This window comes from Chanos chanos, chromosome 4 (genome assembly GCF_902362185.1).
Source record: "Chanos chanos chromosome 4, fChaCha1.1, whole genome shotgun sequence".
Lineage (NCBI taxonomy): Eukaryota > Metazoa > Chordata > Actinopteri > Gonorynchiformes > Chanidae > Chanos > Chanos chanos.
Genome location: NC_044498.1, coordinates 48,393,269 through 48,420,567, shown reverse-complemented (window position 1 = coordinate 48,420,567; position 27,299 = coordinate 48,393,269). Strand labels below are relative to the sequence as shown.

The 27,299-nt window shown below is 41.1% G+C and overlaps 1 protein-coding gene across 1 annotated transcript; it reads left to right on the top strand.

The window, feature by feature from the left end:
* Positions 1–398: 398 nt before the first annotated feature.
* On the top strand, positions 399–24,093 carry LOC115808975 (uncharacterized). The gene is made up of 7 exons (XM_030770375.1): positions 399–474; positions 8,395–9,197; positions 15,619–15,780; positions 19,911–20,079; positions 20,980–21,107; positions 21,464–21,585; positions 24,009–24,093. The coding sequence occupies exons 1-7, from the start codon at positions 399–401 to the stop codon at positions 24,091–24,093; spliced, it is 1,545 nt and encodes a 514-aa protein (XP_030626235.1).
* Positions 24,094–27,299: the final 3,206 nt, after the last annotated feature.

Sequence of the window (27,299 nt, the reverse complement as noted above, 5' to 3'; positions counted from 1 at the left end):
CTCTCACTCCCAAACACACTCACCCAGGCAGAGAAGCATACGGATCACAGAACAATCTCTCTCATTCACAAAGAGACACCTACATAATCTTTAGTGAAGATTTCACAGAAGATACACACAAACACACACACACACACTCAGTTTGTCAGGTACAATCACCAGCGGTATGTCCCAAACCGGACTCCCGTCAAGCTATGTCACCTGCAGCAAAAGAATTTTTTCACCAAAGTGAACACAAGTTGATTTCAAGAAGCTGACATGAAGAAGGAATAAAAAACAGAGACAGAACATTGTAGAAGATGAGTATCTAAGAGAACGTCTTACAGGATACTTTTTTTTTTTTTCTCGTTATTGCTGACGTCCAGTTCTGGTGAAGTTTTGGACTTAATTCTTGAATCATGAGTCAGAGGAAGAAGAGACCTATGGTCTTCAGCTGGCAAAAATCTTTTGCTGTACTCAACCCGTGGAGGAAAGGTAAGCAGATCATTTCAAACACCTGCCAAAGTGTCTGAGCTGGCAGCTCCTGCTGTCATTTGGCTCTCTGGAGGAATTCATGTGGGACTTGAAGACGCATGTCACTTTAACTTTGCAGAAATGAAAAATTACGTTTCTTGCTTGGTTAAACCATCATCTGCTGACAGAATCTGAAGATGCTAATTGCATCTAACAGAAACAGACTACCTTCCTTTCCCCAAAAAAACATTAACTATTATCAGTTCCTCAAGAACAAATTTGAAAAGTTTTGAAAAGTTTTAAGACAAAAGTCAAGGTAAAAATCAATTTGTCAAATGTTGAACCCGTGGGGGGCAGGGGGTCACGCAAAAATAAAACAACCTGTTCTGACTTTTATACTGGAGCAGAGACTCCCAGACAAGACAAGTAATTGTGTTCTTCAGTTTTTAGAAAACTAATTTAATCTAATTTTATCAGTCTGCTGCAAGTCTTAAACCCTTTTTATTTGACATCTGTTTGCCATAAATCCTAAGCCAACAGAGAGCAGCATTTTTTTTTTTGTTTTCGATCCGGAGCTATGTAATTGGAAGCATCACTGCGGACTAATTTGTTAGAAAGAAACAAAAACTGACAGGGCTGGAGAACACAAGATGTTCTTGCGGGAGTTTAGCTTTCAAACATGTCCCTGTACACGTTTGTCCTGACTTTAGCTGTAACTGGAGGAGGCTAGATTTGGTTTCATTTATACTAGGGTAATGAGCCTTCACCGTCCTTTTTGACACTGACACGAGCACAAGATGAAATCGGTTCAAATCCGTATTAATATCAGGCGTTTGCAGGGGTTTTTTTCTCCTGCGTTCTAAGGCTGGGCTCTTATCAGATCACCATCAGGGGTTTGATCTGCAGTGCGTTCTGTGAGGACAGTGGTGGTCTCTTTCAAATCTTCTATTTGTTTATACTGGCGAGAGGATCGTACTCATTATTCCATCTGTGAAAAGACAAAAGTCAAAGACCTTTCAAAACGCCTCACGCTGTTCGTCACGGTACGTCGGTAAAATGACGAGAGCATTGTGTGAAACACGGCGCAAAGTGAACACGCACCGTTAAAAAGGATGGACTCTGCTTAGTCTTTGTGTGTCTCTGTGTTTGGTATTTGATACCTTTGGCTCAGCAGGTTTCTCTGTAATTGACAGTTGGAAACGCAGTTTGTTTTTGCACAATGGGAAAAGGTGGAGTGGATAAGCTCTGACAGGCGTTTTCACCCTGAGGGCATCACACATACATTTTTGTCAAATGACAGTCCCTTCAACAGACCCTCTCTTCTTTTTCACTTCATATCTATGACTCATAACTGAAGGCAGGCAGAAAGACACACAGAGCGTTGCTTAACAGAATCAATATGTGAGAAAAAAGCTTGTCGCTTATGATTCAGTTGGTGAGGAATTTGGACAGAGCTCCTCTGTGATGGTATAGCGAAGACAGACGAACTGATGGGTTTTCACCAGTAACGCATCATGCCTTTTTGGTTGGAAGAACTTTTGTCATAGAAATTCTGTCATAGAAAAGTGATCAGGTGTAAATTCTCACCCTCATAAATTTTGACCCGATGCTTCAGTTCTGACACAGTGCTGCATGGGAAGAATTTGTATAATTTTCAATTCACTGATTCATATTCATTAATATTATTTTTTTTATATTTATTGTAAATATTTATTTATATTTTACTGAAACACTAAGTATACACTGAGTGGGTTAGTTAGTGAGAGTATGTGTCAGGGAGAAATTAAAGCATGTTGAAGTCTCTCTGAAGGTGCAGACCTTTAATTTTGTCACAACATCTAAACAGAAGTGGAAGTTTAGAAATCCCGAAAGGTTTTTGGGGGCAATTTTTTTTTTTTTTTTCCTCAGGCAATCTTGACTGGAGTTACTGCTCTCGCACATTCTTGTCTTATCCTAACGGAGTCAGATAATGAGTAGTTTGGTCCTTCGAGCTTCCAGTGATAAGGTGTGTCTGGGAAGTCTCCTTGGGGTCCACAGTAAGGTTGAAGACGAGGTAGACAGCGAAAGGGGAAGGGCAGCTTTTGAACAGAGGGTGGGGAAGGCAAGAGGCACTGAGGAGATGACACTATGGTGGAAGAAGGTCGGGAGCGATCAGGAAAAGCGTACAGGTGTGCTTCATACCTCGTCAAACACGACATCTAGTTTCTGTTACCTGAGCCAAGCGGTTATGCCATTCAGTGGGAGTTTTTATTTGACATTTTTGTCTTCACAGTCACTTTGAAACAAATGGGTGTACAGTCACGTTGCGGTTCTTCACAATAGCTACCACTGATTGACAAATACAGGCTGAATCCCATCATTTCATTTGAATCACTCTAATGCTGAAGTTCTCATAACCGACAGCAGAAATTCTCCCACAGGCATTTAGTTTACACTAAAATTGTTTTAATAAACAGCTAAACAATGACCTCATCTGGGAGTGGTCATGACCAGTAAAACATCACATGTACTAGTGTGAATGGGGAAGCAGATTCCACAGTAAGTCCTGAAAGGTGACTGTTTCAAAACAAACACCATACACGATAAACATTTTCCTGCAATATTTACACAATTTTCTACAATTTTTTTTGTCTGTAATGCTTTCTGTCAGGTGTTCGCAAAATCATTTGGTGTAACAGTCAATAAATGCCATGATTAATACACCACTGATGAACCATAATCTTAATGACAGAGCTTAATGGCAAAACACTGGTCAGTCTAGATATGGAGCAGAGCGTGCCGTCCTGTGGCACTTGACTCAGTGGTCAGTCAGTCTGGCCACCCAGAGTGCTGTCTGAAGACTGACAGTCTTACCGGCTCTCTGGTCATAAAAATAGCAGACCTGTCCCAACCTGCTCCTGACCTCCTGACCCAGGACCTGAAGGGTCTCACTGATTGAACAAGACAGCTTCGGGGGATTGCTAAAATGCTTTCAACCACCAGAGTTTAAAAGACCTAAAATCTCATTCTGTCTGCCACTAACACATACCTGAAATATATTTTAAAAGTCTCACTGAGCTAATCATCACAGTGCTTATAACAAACTGAAGTAAACTTAGATTTGTATTGATTTGATCAGTAATTAAAATGCTTTTGAATGTTGGATTACTTTCACGGCTCCCTGTAGTAATGCATATCCTGCAGTAGTGTTTGCATTAGTGTAAAGGACACACATGGTTTTCTGCCTCTCTGTGGAAGATCCGCGGGGCAGACCTGTCTTCTGTCTGCACGTATGCAAGTCATCCATCAGAGCACACCTTAAAGGCGGACTCAGTAAATCCTACTCAGTCACACTCCTCCACACAGGGCTAGATGTAATCATTGCTCTTCTACGTTCCATTATGAGCCTGTTCCCGACTAACGGCCAATGAATGGAGGAAGCCTATGTTTGACCTGAGTGAGGGAGATTCATTTCTTATGATATTTCTCATAGAGCATTCTTGAAGCTTCACTGAAAGTCAAATTGTAAGATGAAGAAACTAGTTTGAGTGTTTTTAAAAGACAAAAAGCTGAAGATTTTGTTTCCTTCCTGTTGTTTTGGCGAAAACAATTTAAAAGTAAAGGAAGAATTGTCATGCGAATTTTGTTACGTTTCTTAGACTTGAGATGTTGCAGGTGACTGGGTAAATGTAAGACTGTTTTAGAATAGACGTTGCTGATTCCGACTTTTGCTCCAGTTTCGGTCAAGAGAGACAGCTATGAAATTATGAAACAGGAGGACGATGACATCAGAGTAAAATGAATGTAAAGTTGTTCTTGTGTGTCATTTGTTTACTGGTGAAAGAATTTATAGCAGGTTTTAACTGGTGTAGCTATGGAGACGGACAGGGTAAACACGAATGCATTCTCGTCTAAGCCAAAGAATTCCTCACGTCCCATTCTCTTGACTGTTTATATTAATAACCATCCATAATAACTTCCACATTCTTGGTCTCAAAATGAATACCAAATATGTTCAGTCATTTCAAAACATCTTTTACTTCACATAATGCAGATAATTGATAAAATATGTCACGGATCAAAACATCTCAACGAAATCTGTCAAATCACACGATGAAAAATGATTATGCTTCTTGTTGCTGTAACATCGCTCAGTCCAGAGATCATTTGAGCTGGAATCGTGTCTCCGTGTTTTGACTCAAATCTGGGACATTCAAAACTTTTTTAAAAAAAAATTGAAGGAGAAGAAGAAGAGGGAGACACAAAAACACGCTCGTGTTGTCTGGATTGAGTGTTTCATTAGCTTGACAGTGTGAGGTAACCCTCTCAACTCCACACGCTCAGAAAAAAAAAATCTCATTTATTCTCCTGAGGCAAACCAAATACACCAGGTGAGACGTGAATAAAATTACTGCTTTACAACTGAGAGAAAATATGTTATTGACATAGGTGGACTCAAACACATATCTTTTATTTACATGACATGTCAGAAATCTGATATGAATTGTTTTCTTTCCAAACTTTTTCATCGACTAAACAGAGAAGGTATCTGGACCCTCCTGGTCTTACTCAACACTGTAATAAAAAGTCATGAAAAATTCTCATGAGCTCAACACAATATTTATCTTTATCTGCATGGCCCATATTTCTACTGCATTCTTTTGGCGTGATTTAAATGTAGAAAACCCCTCTAACATCTACACGGTCTGAGGATTAGAAAAGATTTGGTCTCATGTCTTGCCAACAAAGCCATTGACCTGCTTTTGCTTGTTTGTATTTCTAATACATAGCTCTAAAGGAGAACTTACTCCTGGACACGTAGGAATAGAGCATTACTTACATTCCTGCCTACCAGGGGCTGGGTAAAGGCCTGTTTGATCTTTCTGTACCGGGCGGCAGGTCTTGCAAATGTTAATTGAAAACCTCGGAGGGGGGGGGGGGGATTTAGATGCAAATTGCATTCTCCTGGTGAGTGGCACCAAAAAGAAAACAAAAAAATGCTCCACCATCAGCATTTTCTGTACTCACTGATCGAGTCTACTGGTGCATGCAAGGACCGCCTTAATTGACCTTTCGATGGGATTTTGGCCAACTTGGAGAAATGAGAGATTCTTGGGATTCAAAGCACTTGAGCTAGTGTTGTAAAACCTAAATCACTGCTGTAAGTGCTCCCCCCCCCCCCCCCCCATCACTTTTAGTGTGGGCTGACCTTCTAAATGAGTTTATCTCTCTTGACAATGAGACATAATGCAGGAACCATCCTAATTTGAGAGATAACACAAGACATACAAGGGACCAGCAAGATAAGGCCAATTACTGGACTATCGGAGTCATACCGAAGCAGGAAGACTCATGAGTTGTTAACCGTAACATCCCGCAGCAGGGCTCACAGGTTTATCGGGGCTAAAATAAAGTATCATAATTGCGTGTCACTGAATCTTGGTTTCTCAAGACTGATGAGGTATGTTCTGGTCTCATTAGTATCATCCCAAAAAAAATGCTTCACGCAACGATTTTAAACAACTGCACTATCAAAGACGGTGCAGAAAAAAAATTCTTTCCTAAGTCTTCACATACCATACAGGCCTCAGCAGTACCAGTGTGAACAGAGGAACTGTTGATTCAAGCTGTTTTTTTCATGCCGTAAAATGGCCTGATAGTGAAGTGAAAAGGTATACCTGAATATCTTTCACACATCTGAACCTGGCTTAACTTTGAAAGCTATTTGGGGTTTTCTTTTTTGTCGTTGTTGTTAGTCAGTAGATCATATGAATATGGTGAATTGAATTTTGAACTGTTCTCCAGGAAAAAGAGTTTGTTATGAGAACACTTTGAGATAATGCATTTGTCCATTATACACCTAATTTTTAAAACAAAACAAAACAAACAAGCAGAAACCCCCCCCCCCCCCAAAAAAACCCAGGAAAGATTCACCAGTATGATACAATATGTTTCAAATTGAACTGTCTAAATGGTAAGCCAGGGAATTCTTTCCAATGTGACAGCAAAGCAATGGGAGTGTCTCACACACACACACACACACACACATACACACACACACACACCCTAAGTCAAAAAAAAAAGCAATCCATTTATGAGGACACACATACCTAAACCTCGCTCACTCAAAGGAAGTCTGAAAGACAGCACGATGTAAATAGCAGTCACATGGATAGCAACATTCTTTTTGTGGGATCGAATCAAATTCTACATTTAGTTGTATTAAAACTTTCACTTAAGACACTACACACATCAACAGAGTAAAGCGATGCTAATGTTACACGCGCTAAGCTATTTGTGCTTAGCTGATTGGTTCTGGTTTTTGATAAAAATCCATGTATGTTTGCTCATATTATAGTTATAGAGTAATAGCTACACTAACAGACCATAGGTTTGTGTTGTGAGAGTCACATGAGAAAAAGCTGGGAAAACATAGCCATTGTTTTGAATGGGAAGAGACCTGGAGCAGAGGCAAAGTTTGTGTGACCGAACGATTGAAATGCTATCATTGTTTTTACAGAGCCATTATCCAATCTGAAAACAACTTTATCACAATAGATTCTTTTCTCAGGGAAAATATGGGTGGGCTCAAAACTGTGTTTGTTATTCACTAAGAAACAACAAACAATGAGTGGACAGCCTGATTTCAGTGGCGAGAGCTGGCTACAGATTAATTGACTGACGGCATGGGTCAGAAATACCAGTATAGATTTGTAACTGACAGAAAGGCAGTGAAACAGGCTAGTTTTCATGATGCTTTCACACGACCAACATGAGACCTGTCACCAATGATGCATTTCCTCCCAATCAGATACGAGGATGCCTCATCTTGCCACATTTCCTGCAAATTAGCACTCATCATTCGTCATGCTTTCCGTCAATCAGAGAACCTCCCTTCACCTCTTCCTCCCAAATGGTTGTTTTCACATTCCCTACAATGTTAAAGTCAACAACCAAACACAAGTCTAGATTTAACTCATGTCTATCAGCTCATTCAAAGGAGAGGAAGATGTCAGTTTCATGCTGTTTTATTGTTACTGTAGCTTTAGAGAAAGACATGGTACTGCCTGCAAACTCACCCTCAACCCCTCCTTCATAAGCTGTGACCAAACCAGTAGTGTTACTGAGGTACGAATAATGTGTTTTCAAGTCAGGATCCTAGTTCAATTTGATCTCCAGTTAGATTTCACATGATCATAAAAACTAAAAGCAAATGAATCACTCTGCTTCCATCACAGAACAAATGCTGAAAAGAACCATTATGAAAACAAGAAATAGGAAAAATAAAAGAGAATTTGATTGACAGCTGAAAAGTATCAGATAGCTCCAGGTTAGAAAGAGGAGATGTCACATATGAGTGGCCTCCATAATAGCATTAACTGGACTCTAGAATGATCAAAGCAGGACATAGACCTGTAGACCAGGTCCGCGGGTTCTTTGTGGACGGAAGAATGCTTTATTGTATGAGATAAGAATTAAGAATTCAGGAAACTTCATCTGAATTTCTAAAAGCCTTTACTTTCCTACAAATATGTATCAAAAAGCATAGAACAAAAACAAGGCCCTATCACTGACCCCTTTTATGCAAGAGAACATTTTTTGAATACCTTAACTTCTTTTCCTGCCATTAAGAATCATTTGGCCTGAGAAGGAAAAAGCTTTCCTGAGACAAATGAAAACGGAATAGCATGTTAGGATGAGTGACAAAAGGTTATTACATGTCTAAGGTCTCGGCACGGTTATTTGAGAGGAAAGAATCCGCTGTGTTTAATCATTCACTCAAGTATTAGGCTTGGTCCCATGCACCCATGCATACCTCTGTTTCCTTCCTTCATCTGCTGGGCAACACTTAAAAATCTGGCACAAAGTCAGGTCTTTCCCAATCTGCTTCTGTGTGTGAGTTTCGAGCTCTGGACCAAACTATTCTTTTTGTGTTTGATTTTTTTTTTTTTTTTTTTACAGGGAAAGGAGATATGATGTTGGAGAATGAAGTTGTGCTGACCAAGATGAAGCTCTTCCACAACTTCAGTGACAGACTGTTAAATATTGATGACTCTGTGTCAACCATTTCGATGACCATGTCTGAGCAGGATGCCTCCGAACCTGTGCAAGCGGAAGTGATTTCAGTCCACAGTGCTCCACCTGAACAAGTCACAGTGCCAAAAACAGACTACCTGTCTACCATTTTCTCAGACTCTCAGCTTCCCAGGTTATATAAATTTGAATCTGAGGACTCTGGAGTAGAGTTGCCCAGTGGGGCAAACTCACCATCCACTCCAACTGGCTCAGAGCAAAGTTTTGTCGTCCACAGTCGTGAGTCCTCCTGTGACTCTGGAAACCCGAACTCTGACACCCCAGCTTCTGATCCTCTCCTTTTACTCGAAAAGTGTCCAGACACCATAGAGACTGAACAAACTTGCACCGGTGCACGCGAGAGTGATGACTTAGAACTGGAAAACAGAACAGAAGCTGAAGAGAGGGCATATATTCATTTAGCAGACATCACTGAGGTTTCGGAGGGGGCCGAGGATGGGACCTTGAGGAACACCACAGAGGATTGCGAAGGAGGCTTGGAGTGTCCAGATTCTGGACTGACCACTGCACAGACTGCAGAGACTGCAGATGAATCTAAACAGAGCAGTCCAGACTCAATTGAAGCGTATGACGGCAACACAGGGGCAGAGTTTCAACAGCAGCCACTGAGGAAAAGTACAACCAGTGACAGCTTAGACGAGTACATGGAGGAGTGTTGTAGGTTGAGTGAGGTAAGAACAACAGTTTACACACTTGTAATGATGTTTACTTATAGTGCTCAGCCCAGCTTTAGGCCAGCAGAACTGTACCTTGCAGTTAGCTTCATCTGTGGGCGGTAGAACCAGACATAAACAGGAAAACTGCTCTTACAGGAAAGGATATGGCAATTACATCGCTTATATTCATGAATAAGCACTGACCAGCTATTGATATGTCGGTATAATGTATGATAGCAATCAGTGTTCCCTACAGAAGTACTTGTAACCAGTCTCATGTTTATTTGAGTTAATAAGAGGAAAATATATTATTTTTTATAAATCTGTGAGGAAACCCCAGTGAACTTCAGTGGTATTATCACTATATTATATGAAAACCCAAACAGCTGATTATATGAAGAGCCACACTCTTTTGCAAATAGGACCTGTCTTTTGAAAACAGGATCTGTCTATCATTAGGTGATGAAGATCAAATATCTCACGATGTTTGACCACTTGACAAGTTGCCTTATCAAAAACCTTTATCTAAGAATAAAAATTTAACCTTTTATGCTTGTAAAATTGCACTACGGTTGTATCTGATGTCATAGTTGATGACTGCATTAGTGCTGAGGAAAACAGTCAGGATTTCAGACCAGTAAACAACCTCACCCCTTTTTTCATTATCCATAATGACCATCCTGTTCTTCTCTTTACGTCATCAGCTAATTACGGAATTACTAAGGGTTCAGGGATACTAGGAAGGAAAGCACATTATATGTTTCAAATAAACAGGAAAACCTCGCACGCACACAGAAGCCGTCCAGGTGTCATATTTCTGTCACTTTTCGGTTGTTAGTTTACGTCAGAGTTTTCCAATCTTTTCAAGTAGCATTGGTCACCAAATAATGCTTACACAGCAACTAACGAATATTTTCCAGTTGTTGTAAATATGGCCCTCACAGACGGCTGTGAAGGCTATTATGGAGGTGTCTTTTGCCCATTCACAAAGAGACGCCTTGTTGATGAAAGCTTGCCTCTGAGCTGTGTTTCCATTCATGTGGTGGAAAAAAAGAGTGGTACTTGGTCCTAATGAAAACGCAGAGTGTCCTCCATTAAAGCAGCACCTGACAGCTGCACTCCCTGCCAAGCTGCAGTAGTCTGTTTGATATGCTGAGGAGTTGTGAAGCATCTCCCCTTATGTAAAATCTATTTGAATATGAATAAGACTACCTTAGACTTACGATTTTTTTTATTATTATGTTAATTTTATTTCTTACATTTCAATTCCTGCTTATTCAGCTAAATACATTTGACTTCTTTTTCTATCAGCAGTTCTCAGGTAATTTCGAAACGCATTAATCCATTTTAACTGAACAAATTTAAGCTCTTCAGGACCAAAGCAAGCTGTGAAGGACAAATATAGCGGGAACTGTCCTGTCTCTTTGAAATCGCTCTTCACAGTTTGTAAGGTTCCAGACAAGACCATGCCATATTGCACGGCCAACTACAAGTAACTGCTGTTCTGTAGAATAACTGCGGTGAGGGGCAGAGAGAGGGTGCCGCACTCTTTTTCATACGGCCGCACATCACACAGCACCTGTTCATCTGCGCTGAGTGACTGCGCAGATGTCCGTGGTGATTGGCTCGCAGCGGCCAAAACCCTATCATCTGGGCCGTGGTTCTCCAGGTCTCCTTTCTCCTCTGCCCCCGGGCCTACCTGGACGCATCAAACAGGTGTCAAATAACTCAAATTACTTACATATTTACTCAGATAAAGCCTCTTTGATAGCTCATGGCTCTTTGGAGGGGTGGTGAGCAGCCGTTTTTTTTTTTTTTTTCTTTTAAAGAGGGGAGGGCTTTAGTGGCCTACTTTAGGGGCACCGCGCTGACAGGCGGACAGGGCAGTAAAACTCCATCCTCATCATTGCCTGTCAGCACTGCTAATAAGCTCCGTGGCCTGAGGAAAGGGATATTGGAACGAGCTATGAAGTTTTTTTTTTTCTTCCTCATCCGCTTCAAACATGGCAACTTCAAAGGCCTCTCTCTTTCTCTGTTTTGGGTTCTAATCTGATTTGTTTCTAGCTCGTGAGAATAGGACAGACGCAAGACTGTAAGAGGACTTTTAGTCACACAGTATCCACATGCCAATTACAACCTGAGGGCGCTGATAATTTCAGTTATAAAATGAGAAACTGACAGTATAATGTCGTGTTACAGAAGAGAAAAAAAAAAAAAAGACATCGCCCATAAAACCGTAAAGGAGACTGGACAGTGTAAAGGCTTAGGCAGAGTCCTGGGCATGTGCTCATACAGCTGTCTGCTCTCCTACACATGTGTCTGTCTTTTTGAAGAGAACCACAGGACATTCAAAGCATTTTTTTTTTTGGTGCTTCGGGTTGATGACTGTGCAGAACACAAAGTGAATTTATGGTGTCAGAGAGGAATGGAGGCAGGGTTATTACCGTTGCAATGCTGTTGAATTCTACATCTGTAGCGTATGAGCGCAGGCGCAGGGTCTGGACGTCCAAAAATGCGGGTTTTAATCGAATGACGGATGAGGTTCGGCACAGAAAACTGTGGGCACCGTTCTCTACCCCGAACCTCAGAATGTGAACTTACATGTCAACACGTCTAAAGGCCCATAAGAAATCCTCCAGATGAGTAGCCAAAGGATATTAAAAAAAAAAAGTCCAATACATCAGCACCCCATGATTGCATAAATGTACGCACGTGATCTAACAGTGGCGGCTAATGAGGTTGCCTTCGTTATTAGTCACAATAAAAAGAAAGCTTCACCTTTTTTCTCCACAATCCATTGAGGTGACAGGGAGGAAATAAGTTTGATAAAAGAGTTCTCTGCGAATACGCGACTGTTTTGTGGGTGGTTCGAAACTCATCGGATATTTTGGCAGCGGTCAGAGTGGGAGATCTAGAGAGGGGAACATAATGTGCTGGTATGTGCTCTATAATATGAACAGGAAGGTATGTTCCAACTCATATTACTCACATGATATCAAAGCGCAATCTCCAACCGTGTGTTTCCAGTCTGAATACAAATGGTGTTTGCAATGGCATCCTCTGAATACATGCATGTTTCCTGAACAGTCGCTCAGTATTACATTGTTAACCAGATCCTGCTAAAGCATTTTAAAAAAAGAGTCGGGTTCAAGATGACAAATCCAGCTCCTCGACTTAACCTCGAAATAAATCATTTTTACATATGTCTAGACGTTACATGCACTCTCTGTAAAGATTATGTAATAGTTAACATCCATTCTGCACACAATAAAAATGACTTATGCATGTTTTACAAGCACATGCACAGAGAGCACTTTAAACCATCCTCAATGTTTATCAAGTATCTGAGTGCCTCCTTGTTTTGATAACAGCTGTTGCAATATAGAAGCCTGACTCTAAAGGTCTTAGATACCAGTGGTAGAAACCTCACTGCTATTCATCGCTATATGCAGCCGGGGACAGGGGCCTATTTTAAAGCTGTATTGGAAATCAGCATATTAAAACTGTCTTTGAGATTGGTTTGAGAAGTGCGATTAGGGTTTAAAAACCCTCACACACCTTTTGCCTTATCTTCGCACACAAACCACATCTGGCTCTTCATTCCACTCCAATAGTATCATGTTTGGAAAAGCAGCCGTGACGCTGCAGAAGCCGTGCAAATACTCCGAAAAAAAAAAGGAGGAGTTTTCCACGAGGGTCTGGAGGAGATTTACGGCTTCTGCCGAGATTTGGTAATGCAAAAATCTGAGCATAAGCCAAAAAAACAGTTTTATTTTTTTCCGGGAAAAAAAAAAAAAGAGAGTCTATTTTAAGACCATTTTAGACACGACACAAGGTGACAAAAATGTCTGTCCCCAAAAAACAAAACCGCATCATTTTAATATTCCAAGAGGATGATTTTTAAACTTATCTCGAGAACTTTGTTAAGGAAATTGGAAACTAGCAAAGAAGTTGAGCGTGAGGTCGCAGGCCTCCATTTTGTCCTCAAGCCTGTGTCATTCCCGCCCGTGAAAGACTTCTCCTTGTCATCCGTGAAGGGAGAGAGAAAGGGAAGGGGAGAGGAAGTGAGTGGGGCTTTCCCAAACCCCTCTCTCTTTCCCTCTCCCCCCATCACTGGGGATCTTAGGCAGAAAGAAAGTGATAAAATCTGCAAGACCTCTGTGTCCATCAGAGACAACCAGGAAACAGTTGTGTGTGTGTGTGTGTGTGTGTGTGAGTGTGTGTGCGCGTGTGTGTGTGTGAGAAAGGGAGAGACAGAGTTCAACAGAGAGAAGGAGAAACAGAAAAAGTGAGTGAGTGAGAGAGAGAGAGAGAGAGAGAGAGAGAGAGAGAGAGAGAGGAAGTCACCTTGTGAAGTGTCATTTCCTTATCCTAATAACACACAATAGAGACAAGGTTCAGCAAGGCCCTCCTGATGAAAGTCCACCTGTGTGATAAAGAAAAGGGGTCATGGGAAAGTCATCTGTAGGATACATTGATGTCACCAAATCGCCAGCCTGAGTCATTCTGAGTGTCCAGTCAATCAGTTAGCCTGAAATAAAGAGTCCCCCTTATGACATAGTTACACATCGCACAGCTGAAATGTGATCATGTAATTGTAACTGTAATTGTAATTGTAATTGCAAATAAGAAGTACATAGTACACTGCTTAAATATTCCTTCTACGAAGTTAAACTGGTAGTGGTTTGTGTGTGATTCAGTATTTTCATCATTTTGCTGATTTGAGGAAGACACAGAACACAAACACAGATTCATGGTCACTCAGATTTAGTTCATGGTCACTGGAAGATGAGCTAAACCTGGTGAAGATGTCATCCTCCGTCAGAGGAAATGAATGATGTCTGCTCCCAGCGCTTCTGTAGCTTGTTATGGCTTTGCCCCCTATTGTTTAGCTTCTGCGTTTCCATTAACGGCCCGTTCTGCCACTGGACTCGGAAAAGCTTTCTGTGGGGGAAAAAAAAAACCTCCTCGACCAGAGCTGACATCCTGCTTTTGTTGGGCCACTTTTTGGAATGTTGATGACTGCATAAATATTTGCCCAAAATTTCCTCTTCATATTTCCAAAAAACACGAACATCTGCAGCTTCTAACCCAATAGACGGTGGAGAGATGTATCAACAATCAAACAGCGATGGCTTTGTACTTTATCCCATGTGAAAATAGACACATTTCACTCCATTTTTTCCCAGGGTCTGATCAGACTTCAGATGCACTGCGACACCACTTTTCCACTCTCTAAATCTTTTAAACGATATTCACAAGGAGGAGCATTGTATGTTGCAGCTCAAAATGGAGCCTTTCCTCCTAACAGCTAGCTAGTATAGGTAGTAAAATTTCCAGCTGTTTTTTTTTTTTCCGTTCAAAAGTCCTTGTTTTGTTTTGTTGGGTTTTTTTTCCTTTTGTTATCTTACTCTAGGAGAAAATATTTTTTAAGGAATATCTCTCAGCCAGTCCAGAAACATGCCCTGGCAGCCTAAGACATAAAGATAAAGTAACACAGAACCACAGGTGGGTGCAGTTTTTCTAGGAAAAAAAAACCAAAACCAAAACGAATGATTTATAATCCTCTCACACCACAAGATGTCTTATGCTGTTGGGTTTTGTAAGAGGCCACTGAACCAGGAGGCAATGCATGTATGCTCTATACCATGTCTTTTTTTTAAAGGCAGAGTTAAAACACCTGGGCTGCCCAACCGTGGAGCTGTAAAATTCCACATCAAAATTCCAACGTGATGTTGAAAAAAAAACATTGAAATATATGAGGATAGGTGTTGTCCCTCGTCCTCTTGGTTACATCATTAGCTATCTCACTCAGTACACATAAAGATATATTTTTATCACATTTAAGCTTATCTCTAAGCTTATCACATTTAAGCTTATCTCTTAGCTTATTAAGTGCTGTTAACTGTAAGGGTCTATATGGGTTGAGTTATAAGTTGTTAGCGTATTTGGAAGAAGCATTTGAACTGGTTGCATTATGTTGATATCCTGGTCTAAGATCACACACTAACGGTCAAGTGCTTTCACATTTCTGGTTTTGACCGACTGAATGAAACACATTCCATTCACAAATGGCCTTAAATCACTTTCTGTAAACAAAGACTCTGGGCAAGTCCCCGTTTAGCGCGTCCATTGTTTAAAGATGGGAGGAGGTCTTTCCCTCCAACAACAGCTATTCACCACCAGAGTGAAACCACTGAAAACTCAACACATTTTCCCACCTTCCCATGGCGGAAAAAAAAAAAAGGATGTTGACTACTTTTTCACCCCGAACTGAGAAAACGTGCATGTTTAAGCAAAGGACTTTGAGGTTTTAACCATTATGACATCATCAAATCCAAACGTCACCTGTGTCTTCACAAACGCCCATTACTTTTCTTTGCGTCCTCAGCAGGTGAAAATATAACGATATTTTTTCTTTTGTTATGTGAAACAGGTGAATCAGGCACGGTCGAACCCTCTGGGATCAGGACTGGGTTACCTGGAACATATCTGCCAGCTCATCGAGAAGATCGGACAGCTCCAAGAGCACAACCTCAAACTCCAGAAACAGATCTGCAATCTACAGAGGGACAGCAGAATGACCAAGACCAAAGAGGTACCATGCAAAAACAAACAACAACAACAACAAAAACTGCTTACAAAACACTTTATTTCAGATACGGGGTCAATTCTGAAACTTCTTTTTGTAAGTGTGACAAACTGCAGCATCACATGGAGAAAGCGCACGACAGCCTTGACCCTGAGAACAGTGAGGTCACTACAGTAGGTCATCGATGAGAAGAACAAAGCCATTTGACTTTCTGGTAGGATGGTGGTATAGCCTCAGGCAATGCTTTGCTAAGGATGCCCTTCATGCGAGAGGTTATACAGTCATGCTGTCTCGGTGTAAATCCAGCTGTTTAGAGGAGGCTTCGGGAGTGGTAATTCACGTCGGATGAAAGCGGATCCAAACAATAGACAGCTGACTTCAGTCCACTTCGAGCCCCACGCACACACACGCGCGAACAGATGGGGCACATATTTCAGACCATCCCTGAAGAACCACATACTGACTTTATTGGTTTGCATTTGTCCTTCTAAGATGTTAACCAACACAAAAGTCTTTCTTTCCCGCCTCCTGGTTCACAAGGTCGCCAGAGAATCTGTCTGTCTGTATGACCGACTATGGCGAGCTTTATGGAAGTGACCAAAATATATTCAGTATAAGCTCAGATATATTATTAACAAATATTCAAACCAATACTGATAAATGATGATGGGTAGTAAATGTAGCCGCACACTGAATCATGCATGTTAGGAATAAGACCCACTGATTTGTAGAGATATATTGCTAATACTAGTCCTGGAAACACCAAAGAGCAAACACAAATGGAATGTCAAAGCCATTTTTAAGTTGCATTAAGCAGTTCGTCGGTTCGTCCGCAAAACCTTATTCCACTTTATTACGTGGATTAACAATGTGTAAACCATTACAGTCAGAAGCGTGATTCCACGCCCTCTAACTCTCTGTGTCTGAATAGGAGAATGTTATCATCAGCTATTTATGACTCTTTCTGAAGTTATCGTTTTTTGTTTTTTTTTCCCAAGCATGTCTGAGTTTTACATGTGGGAAAAGCCCATCTCACATTAAACTCATAGCTTGAAAATGTGACCGGACAAAGTTATTCTGAGACCTTAGTCACAATATAATGTCGGCAATTGTTTTCATCTCCATCCTGTATTCCGAGGAAAGGGGGAAAAAAAATGAATATGGACCCAAACAGTAGTAATGACTCACAATCACGTAGTGGAGCAAAAAAAATAAATAAATAAAAATTTAAAAAAAAGGTCAGCAACAACCAAAGTTTTCACCTCGTCGAGTCCTAAAAGTCAGGAACACATGTTTTTTTTCTTTTATCCTCTCCTGTGCCATTTTCCTTCTACCCCTTTGCTCCGTGACTAAAAGGACAAGCCACTGCATTGTGTAGATGTCCCTCTTACCTTTAAAGGCATTGGCTTGATGTGGAGGCAGCCTTGTTCATGCTTCTTCAGAGAGCCAGTCCCAAACTAGCTCTGTCAGCCAGGGCCCCGGGCCCGGAAAGGCTTTCCACTGACACAGTGAATAAGCTCAGCTGGAGCCCACACTTCAAAGTCATCAAAGAAAGAGAGAGAGAGAGAGAGAGAGAGAGAGAGAAAGAGAGAGAGAGAAAGAGAGAGAGAGAGAGAGAGAGAGAGAGAGAGAGAGAGAGAAAGAGAGAGAGAGAGAGAGAGAGAGAGAGAGAGAGAGAGAGAAAGAGAGAGAGAGAGAGAGAGAGAGAGAGAGAGAGAGAGAAAGAGAGAGAGAGAGAAAGAGAGAGAGAGAGAGAGAGAGAGAGAGAGAGAGAGAGAAAAGGAGAGAGAGATATGGAAATGAGGAAATTCTGAGACAACTTTACTCTGAGAAAATCTCTCTTGTTTCATCAAGCAGCATCTGGAATGATGTTAATCAGGTAATCTGTTTGTTATTTGCAAAAAAAACCCAAAAAACTATTGGCGGCACCTTAAAGAAGACCGTGACAGTTGTAGAGCACAGACTGTCTATGTTCTGTCTGATGGATGAAAGGCAACAGGATTCAACATGCACACACACACACACACAGACACACGCACACACACACACACACACACACACACACACACACACACGCACACACACATGCACATCAAAAGGATGGGGGGGAACTCCATTGAAACGTGTCCCTGCACCAATACCAAGGCCCAGCCGACACTTTTATTTCCCTTCCTGTCTGTTTTTACCCACCCAACCCCGTACTCTGACCACCAGCTTTCGTTTATACTCATTAAAAAACTTTCATTGCGAATACAATGGGCCGGTTACTACCTACCTCATCCCCTTTCACTCTACCTTACCAGTCCTGAGTATTGCCTTAAGCCGGCTTTCTATGCTGGAGTTCAACCATGGCCAGTCAAATGAATGGAGAGCAGCCAATACATCTCTCTAAACCAGAGCAGGCACCTTCTATTATATAGATTAAGGCTGTGGTAACAACACTTAAAAGCCATACATGTGCTTTTAGAATAAAGTAAGTGTAGCAGGTTAAAAGATTGTCACATGTAAAATGAGAATGAGACATTTTGCATGCTTCGCAATTCATGTTTTTTAAATTAATCTGGTAATGTCAGTACAAATGTAGACAGGAAGACCTGTAGAGAGGAAAAACTCTTCGTCTGCTGAACCTCACACTGAGGAGATGACAAGAGCTTCGGCCCGAACCGCTGAGCCGAGTACGCGTGGACGTGGGATAACGGAGCGCTCAGGGACGGGCGGATCCCAGCGGCTTGTCGGTTCTGGCGTTCTCTCGACCCTTAGGACGCCGCTTAATGTCTTTAACGTATTTAATCGGTACGAAAGGTTGGCTGAAAGGTTGAGTCTGTGGTATGGCTACAGTGTTGTCTCACAGAGGGTGGGGTGTTTCTTCACGAGCACGAGGCGTACACAGATGGAAAGATCTGTGGAGACAGCAAATCTACTGAAACCTAAACTGTGGCACCAGTATACACTGTCAGGGGTGACAGTGGAGAAGTCTCAGGCCTTTAAGAACGTGTCATTCTGCCTGTGTCATTCAATAAATGCAGACACATTATCTCATTATCCTCATTATCATCATTATCAGAGTAATTCTGGCCACGTTTGATGACAATCAAAGCCATGTTTTAAAAAGTGTACAACCTATGCTAAGAATTAAGGCTGTTAATTCTTTATTTAAATTTTTAAATTTATCAGTTTACATATGGTGCTGATTAGAAATTAAGCACAGACCAATATCCTGGATACCTGGTTGGTTAGAGTGGACAGATCTGATCCTCATCCGCTCACATCGTGTCACTTCGGGATCCAGATTCCCTACCACACGCTGTGTCCAACCAAATTCACCTCGGATTATTTTTGATTTGTTAGATTGCTAAACGTAACCACTTGTCTCTCTCTATTTAAGGATTTATGATGTAAGACGTAACCTCTGCGGCCAGGATTAAAAAAAAGAAAAGAAAAAAAAATCACTTCAACAGATTTGAAAAGAAAATAGCATAATATTGATTCCTTAAAAATATTTTGGCCTCTTTCGTTGCCAAGCAGTGAAAGTATATGATGGCTAAAGCAATGTTTCATTCGCATGAATCTGTACCAGATGACTAGTCGCGGGGCCAACTATGTACTGTTGGAGGACTTTCTTTGACCTATGGGTGTGAGTCACAAACAAGTCGTATTTAAATTTGATGAGCAGTGATTCAGTTTCCTTTGGCATCAGTTTTCCATAGTTCTTGAAGAGAATTTTTATTTTTTTTTTTTATTTTTCACTGATGTATCTTATCAATATAATGGGATGGTTTGAATGGACAGGATATGACATTTTATTGTAGGGCTCTTTACACCTCTCACACATTTTGGTTGGAATGACCCATCACTAATAGGTACCAGATTGTTTAAAAATTTGTTGAATGAGTGACATTTATGAGGAAAATGTCACTGAAACTGAATTATTCTTCACAGAAATTGAGAATGACTGAGAGAGAGAGAGAGAGAGAGAGAGGGAGAGAGAGAGAGAGTGAGAGAGAAAGGGAAAGAGAGAGAGAGAGAGGGTGGGAGAGAGAGAGACAGAGAGAGAGAAAGAGAGAGAGACTAAAGAACTCTTTTACCTTGCAAACCTCTCACTCCCATCTCCTCTGGTTTCGTCTGTTTTTGTCCAGGACTTCTTTGTCCAGCACTGTGGCTGTGGAGCAGCCAGCCTGGCCTTTCAGGAGCTGAAACACCATTCCCGAAGCGAATTCCACAACCTGACCGCTTCCAACGGCACACTGTCTGACCTGACCACCATTCCGGAGGTCGCGCGCCTCTCTCTCAGGCCGGCTCGGAGAGGTGAGAGCCTACACAAATTCAGAGCCCCTCATAAACAACCCTACATTAATCTAAGCTTCATCAGTGTGTTGGCTGTAGAGGTTTCCTTTTGAGAAAATATTCCAGGAAAGTCTAAAGGTTTATTCCCAAGCAATTCTGACCACAATCCTATAAATATTTTGACCGTATCCCAGTAGCCTTCATTTTTTACTCTTAGTTAGCGGAGCACAAATATTTTGGCCAATGTTTGATGCCTACAGGCTGATTAGCAACAAGAGACATTCTCTAATGGAACCCATTAGAGTGAAAATAGGCCATATTAAGGTACTTTGAGTAAATGTTTATGTGACATTGTTAGAAAAACAATAGCCCAGATGACTTGGGTTAGTTCTCATGTTTCACTGACTTCACGTCATGGGGACCTCAGATGAATTTTCACCGCATTTTCACCTTAGGCTTAGTCTTACGTTCAAATGCGTGCTGTTCCTTTGACCCTCAAGTCATTTCCCAAATGTTTTTCCTCACTTGTTTTCCTTGCATCTCACATTCCCTCAGGTGGGTGGGTGATGGAACAGTGCTCCCAAAGGGGGGGAGGGGGGGGTGGTGCTGGAAAATTATTACTTCAGTGAGAGGGGAATTCCTGGCATTCCGCTTATGGAGAAGAAACATATAACATCCCAGAGATTCTGGGATTCTGCACTCTTTTCTCATGTGCAGAAAACCAGAACCTGTGTGTTTTGTGTGTGTGTTTGTGTGTGTGTGTGTGTGTGTGTGTGTAGCGCTCTCCTGGGACTTCTGATTCACATCAACTTCCACATGTCATAACAATTTTATCTCTTCTTAGCAATGACCATTTTTCAGCTGATAACAGAACTATATCTTGTTTTTGTTTGTTTGTTTGTTTGTTTGTTTTGGGGGCAGATGGGGATGGGGTCTACCAGCCAGCTGTGCCCCTGTGGAGAAGAGGGCTAAACAGGCGAAGTTACACAGAGGGCGAGGCCAGGTACCTGAGCGACCGCGCCGAGGTCCTCTCTGCCCCCCACCGACGGGTGAGTCATAGCACAAGAACCTTCTAATAAAACTGACTCAGTGCATGACTCAAACAGACTCCCCTCTACCTGTCCTCAAAGACATATGAGGCAGGCAAATTAAAAAACAAAACAAAACAAAAAAAAAAAAACAGCGTTGAGACAAAACCAACTCTCCTTAGCATGTCAGTGTTTTTGGAATGGAAAGATTCCTGTCACGTGACGCTGTAGAGCCGATAGCACCTTCTACATTCGAGAGCTTCAGTTTCGCGCTCACAGACTGTCATATTAAATCAACGCCGATCCCGTTTGGAAGCGGTGCGGTGGTAGCGCGGCTTCCTGCTCACGTGCACTGTTGCTTATGTCCCGGCGTCTAGCTGAGCGAGAACTACACGTGGGGCAGAGTGAAGGAGCTGGTGAGGAAGACCAGACTAAGGAACCAGAGCAGACTCGGCCTGTGCTCCAGCTCTCTGAAGAGATCCTGCCCGCAGCTCTACCGGTATGACGTTATCCCGCCGTATTCATTTGGTCTCTACCCTCCAGACCGCGTAACAGACGGTCCTCTGGGACGATGTGCTCGGTTTGTATCGTGCCTGTCGCGGAAGTTGCTTTGGATAAAAGCTTCCGTGAAATTTATAAATGTAAACAATGTAAACGTGAAACCCAAGGCTGCTGTCAAATGTGGGGGAAATGGACAATAAGGCCATGCCAAAGTGCTGTTTCCCTCATTTGGGAATGTCTTGAGAATGTCGATATCCAGCGTGACCTGATATTTTAGGTTCAAGAGGTTTTAGTTTGCTCTGTCCTGAGGTACACGGTGCTCTCCCAGAGAGAGAAATCCCTTCCCTAACTGAGAGAAAAACAGTGTAACTGTGATCTGTTTATATAATGATTTAGTGATGCTTAAAATAATACACCGCTACAATCTATTAACAGTAATCACTAAAGATTATCATATAAAAATGAGCACAGGTTAACGTTTTCAGACATGTTAAATATACTAAAGTCCCAAACACTGATTAAAAAAAAAAAGTTCATCCAAGGCCAGATTAGTTGAGAGTAAACAACTCAGTTATACTCTAGTATTAGATTCATGTTATTGTGATATGAAGGAACTTAAAGCCAGAAGAAAGTGGACACATCTAAAAGAAGTCAGTTAGCTTACCTCTATTAATAATGTTTCAAGTAGCTCATTAGCGTTAGCACGTCTATGATTTTTGGGCAGGACACACTTGAAATGTATTTCAGTGAGTCTCCCTGATGGCTTTGCCATGGCATAATACACTTCAGAGATAAATATCCAGCTGTTTCATCATTTTGTGGTTGTACAGCTACACCCTGGCCTCTTCTCATACCATTCCCTCCCTTTTTAGCCCACTGAATGCATAGAATCCACAAACACACGAGTTCTAGAATGTTCCGTTCTTTAGCACTGTGACGGAGACACATTCTGTTTGTGTGAGAAACTGATGCTGTAAGTCTACGGGCTGCAAACTCATGCTTCCTAAGCTGATTTTAATCCGTACTGTACAGTACCTCCCCTAAAATTCCTCAGCCACGTATATGTTTGGCAGCTAGAGACCGACCAGCACCGTTCTGTCTCAATAGACAAAACACACACGAATGGCTATCACCAGGACAACCCTGTTTAATTAAACATGTTGTGTGATGTATAGACTTTGAATGCAAAGTAATTGAAAGGTCTTTAGTTTGCAGTTGCCAGACCAAAGAAAAGACGGTGTGAATTGGCAAGCTCTCTCCTAGCACTTACACAGTATTTCTTAGCACCTTTGACAACATGTCCGGAATGTCTCAATGAGTTTAACTGATATTCTCTCAAAATGACGTCTCTCAGACTCTGTTTTTTTCTTTACCCTTCAAAAACTAGTAAACTTAGCCTTGGTCTGAATGGCAAGAACAACGGGAAAAGAAGCAGACAAGACCGAGGACTGAGACATAATATTAAGGGTTTATTATTATATAAATTTTAGCTTCATGTTCAAGTAATCGATTTATTTGATTAAAAGTACACTCTGGTCCTCTTTTCTAATATTAAAAAAGGCATGTCTGTCAGTCCAGAGGTCGATGAATAGTGGTCGTCCTTTGTTGGAGGGTTTGTAGAATGAGGAATCTAGTGGGAGTTGAATGGTTCGCAGAAAGAACAGATATTTTTCTGGCCCCTGAACCTCTTCCCCGAGTGAGATGCAACACTCCTCACACACACACACACACACACACACACGCACGCACGCACACGCGCACACACACCCACACACACACACACAAACACACACACGCACTTACATACACACCTTGGCATGGGCTCAAATGAATAGTGAGGGGGTTACAGTGTCAGGTTCGTGGTATGCTTGGAGGAGTAGGAGAATTCCCATGTATTTCAGTCATTAGATGAGATATGGGAACTATGCAAAATCCCTCCCCTCCCAAGAAAAGGGATATTTACGATAGGAAATCCACGCTGTACACGCCCTTATAAAACGCTCAATGTAAAATACTCCAAAAATCGTATTAAAAAAAAAAAAGAAAAGAAAAAAAATCACTTTGACTTTTTGACTGAAAGTGAAGGTACCTATTAATTACATACTACCTGGCACTCTCTACAGATTTTAATCAAAATAAGAGTCCCTCTTAAATGAAACTTTACTGAACTATATAGCATGTAAACACTAAAGCAGCCTGTAGGCCAAACTGAAGAGACCAGACTGAACGACGCTTTATTCTCTTGTAACATTTGAACAGCGAATTCTTAAGAAGTTTATAAACAGATTTCTGGAATTATATCAAAAATCTGCTGACACTAAGCTTTTTAATCCGAGCCTCAAGAACAAAAGTATCTGTTTATCATTACTGACTCCATTAATACATTAAAAACTCTAACATGACTGATTTTCTTCTCCACAGCCCTGACGTGGTGGCTGCGGAAGCATCCAGAAGAGACAGAAATTCGATGATTGCCCTAGGTCATCAGAAACTGGACTATCTCTGAACACAGTAGCGTTGATCAGGTAAGCGACAGTTCAGCAAGACTTTCTCTGATAAACACGTGGTGCAATTCCATTGCTTTTGAAATGAGTTGTTTTGGGTTTGAGCCATCTTCATATTCGGGTATTTCCTATTTTAAGTGTATTAATTGTCACAAATTCAAAAATGGGTGCTTGGATGGTGACACTGAAAATACGTTAGCTGACCCCACAGGAGACTACCACTCGCATCGCAGTAGTCGTATTTCTGTCCCTGCTCGAGCTTGGGATAGGTGTCCACATCGATATAACTTAGATTAGTGGTGGATAAATGTGGGAAATTTACCGTTGATCTCCGCACGTATTACAGCTTCACAGGGAAAGTCCTCCACGGTCCGGCGAAAAGACGTGACTGCACATGGCGTGGGAAGAGACAGGCGTGGGAGTTGGCTATGACTAAATTGGACGGAAATTTGGATATTAGCGGGGGGGGGGGGGGGGGTCACAAATAGCAAATCGAGAGAGTTTCGCTTTGAATGGACCCTTCAGAACCAGTCTTCCTGGTGATGATGATGATGATGATGATGTTTCACATCCAGAACTGTCCGTTACATAAGACGTCCTGTTACCTGGAGCAGTTTCAGAAGATTCATTGTGTGTTATTCCTCTTTGGCCTGTTGGTGCGTTTACATTAGCCGTGTTGTTTTAGCAGAGCTGATAGGATTCTACATTCACTGCCTGTCTTTGTTTTCTGATCAGACACTGGGCAGATGGCCCACTGTGGGGCAACATTTCCATGCAGAGGAGGATGAAGTGAGGTTACACAGAGACTGGAACAGAAGGGGAAAGGATCGAGAGGGAGGACAAGGAGACAAACTAAAGAATGAGGACTTACGGATGTACGACAAAACGAACAAGAAGGGGATAGTGTTGGTGACGCACACATATAACGCATTTAAAAGCACTACGTAAACATTCATGTACTTTCATATCAATAACTTTAAACAGAAATTAAATGGTTTGCGATGGTACCACTAATGCCTAATAGGAGCCTGCGATATACACGGCATGTAGCCTCATATATATAGGCGAACGTTATGAAATACATACAAAGTGCTTTATGGTGTTATATGCTGTTAATGAAGGTGATAAAGAGCTCTTCAAAGGAGATGTTTCCCAAAAAAAGTTGCCAAATTAAGACTCAAGAGATTTATTTTAGAAGAGAGGGAATACTGGAACAGATGTTGTAGATCAGATATATAAATATATATATATACACTCCAAAACTACGTAAAAGCAGTTTATATTGTATATTGTAATATTCAGGACTTATCAGGGTTTATATATATTGACTTTTCTGGACAGTTCTGAACAGGTTTTTTTTTACTTATAAGTTCTGAACTCTATCACATCTAAACAGTATATTTTTTTTGGTTTGTTTATTTGATCATTGAGTAGTATCAGATCAGAAACCCTGACAACAATACGAAATGTGAAGTAAATGTACATGTTATGCTACTTTGTGACAAAAATGTTTAACTGTCATTGAAAAAATATTAGAAGAGTGGTAGTTGCGTGTGTGTGTGTGTGTGTGTGTGTATGTTTGTATGTGTGTGTGTGTGATTGATTGTGTGATGTTTATAACATATGGACATTTGAGAGTTTATGTGGGGAGGTATATTCCTCCTGTGGATTCCTGTGTCTGTAGCCATAGATCATTCAGATGATGCAGCTTACGATAACGCTGAAGATGACCTACAGCTCGTCCGAGGTTTAGGTCAGCTGTCAGATGTTACATAACACTCATGATCCGTGACCTCTTTATTACTTCTCTTAACATTTTTAAGTGTCCGACGCATTCATCATTTGTTCAGACTCCTCCGTTTTTTGCCAAGGATCTGTCTAAATACAGACATGCTAATGTCATTAAAATGTGATAAATATTTGTGCTTTAAGGTGTGAATGGACAAAACAGTTGAGACTGGTATGTTGTGATTCGACGTGTACTCCCAGGCTAGAAGGTCTTGCTTGACTGACTGACAGTTATCCTGTTCTTTCTCTCTGACAACACGTCTGGATGTCAGGGCATTACGGGATTGGACAGAAGCAGTGGTTTCAGCCAATCAAAGAGCAGTGGTCGGGTGGTAATAACAGAGCTGATACGAAAAGCAAACTGTGTGAATGAAACAATATCTAACCATAGCAAAACACAGGCTGAATCACTCACAACCATTTGAAAAACATGGTTAGTAAAGCAATACCTTATTCAGACTTTGACATTTTAAAGGTATGTTAGATTTCACAAATAATCTACATTCAATCATTAAACTTCATGTTATTTAACATTAAGAATGAAAGTGTTGCATTTTACTGCTCATGAAAATGTCATTTAACACTATACAGGATACTGCATTCAATCATTTAATGTAGGCTAACTGTTTCATATTTATCCCAGCAAGAATTGCAGAATGAAAGGTGAAATGAAATCATTTTGCATGAGAGTTTAAGGGAGAAAAATTAAAATCATTTATAGCTATCATGTCAGAGGTTTGTTTGTCAGATGACAGACAAGAAAAAAGGTAATATCTTTTTTTGTGTATTGTAACACACTGCAATGCATGGAATATTTTAAAATGCATATTGCATCTTTATACAAAATTATTTTTCGATAAACAAAGTTGTGGTATTTCTAAAATACTGGTTTCTGGAACTTTCTTTGGCTTATTCAAAACTGCACCGTTCTCAAGAGACACAGTCCATAATGCAGAAGACAAATAAACCGCACGACATCCCGTGACGTAAAAACACTGACAGCAAAGTCCCTTTCTCTGAATATAACACTCCTCCATCACAACACAACCAAACGCCTTAAGAGCTGCTCCAAGAGTATTACTCAAACATATAACTACATGTAAAAAAAAAAAATAAAAATACAGATAGTCCTCTCATAATAATGAAAGAGGTTCTTCGCTTTTATTGAGAGCTGCTCTGCTCCTCCACGTCTCTCGGAGGAGAGCTAATGTTATGCCAGACTTTTGTTTTCCTCCAGATAACCTTGCAGCAACCACACTAGCTTCTGCCACTCTGAGTAAACAGGCACTGCTAGCCTAGCTGGCGAATCATAACAGTTCCTCTTCAGACTGAAGATCTGCTTGATAAAGGACAGGATCTGACCCTGAAAAGAACCAGTACAGGAACTTTTTTAAATACTACATACGCCAGCGGCAATTTT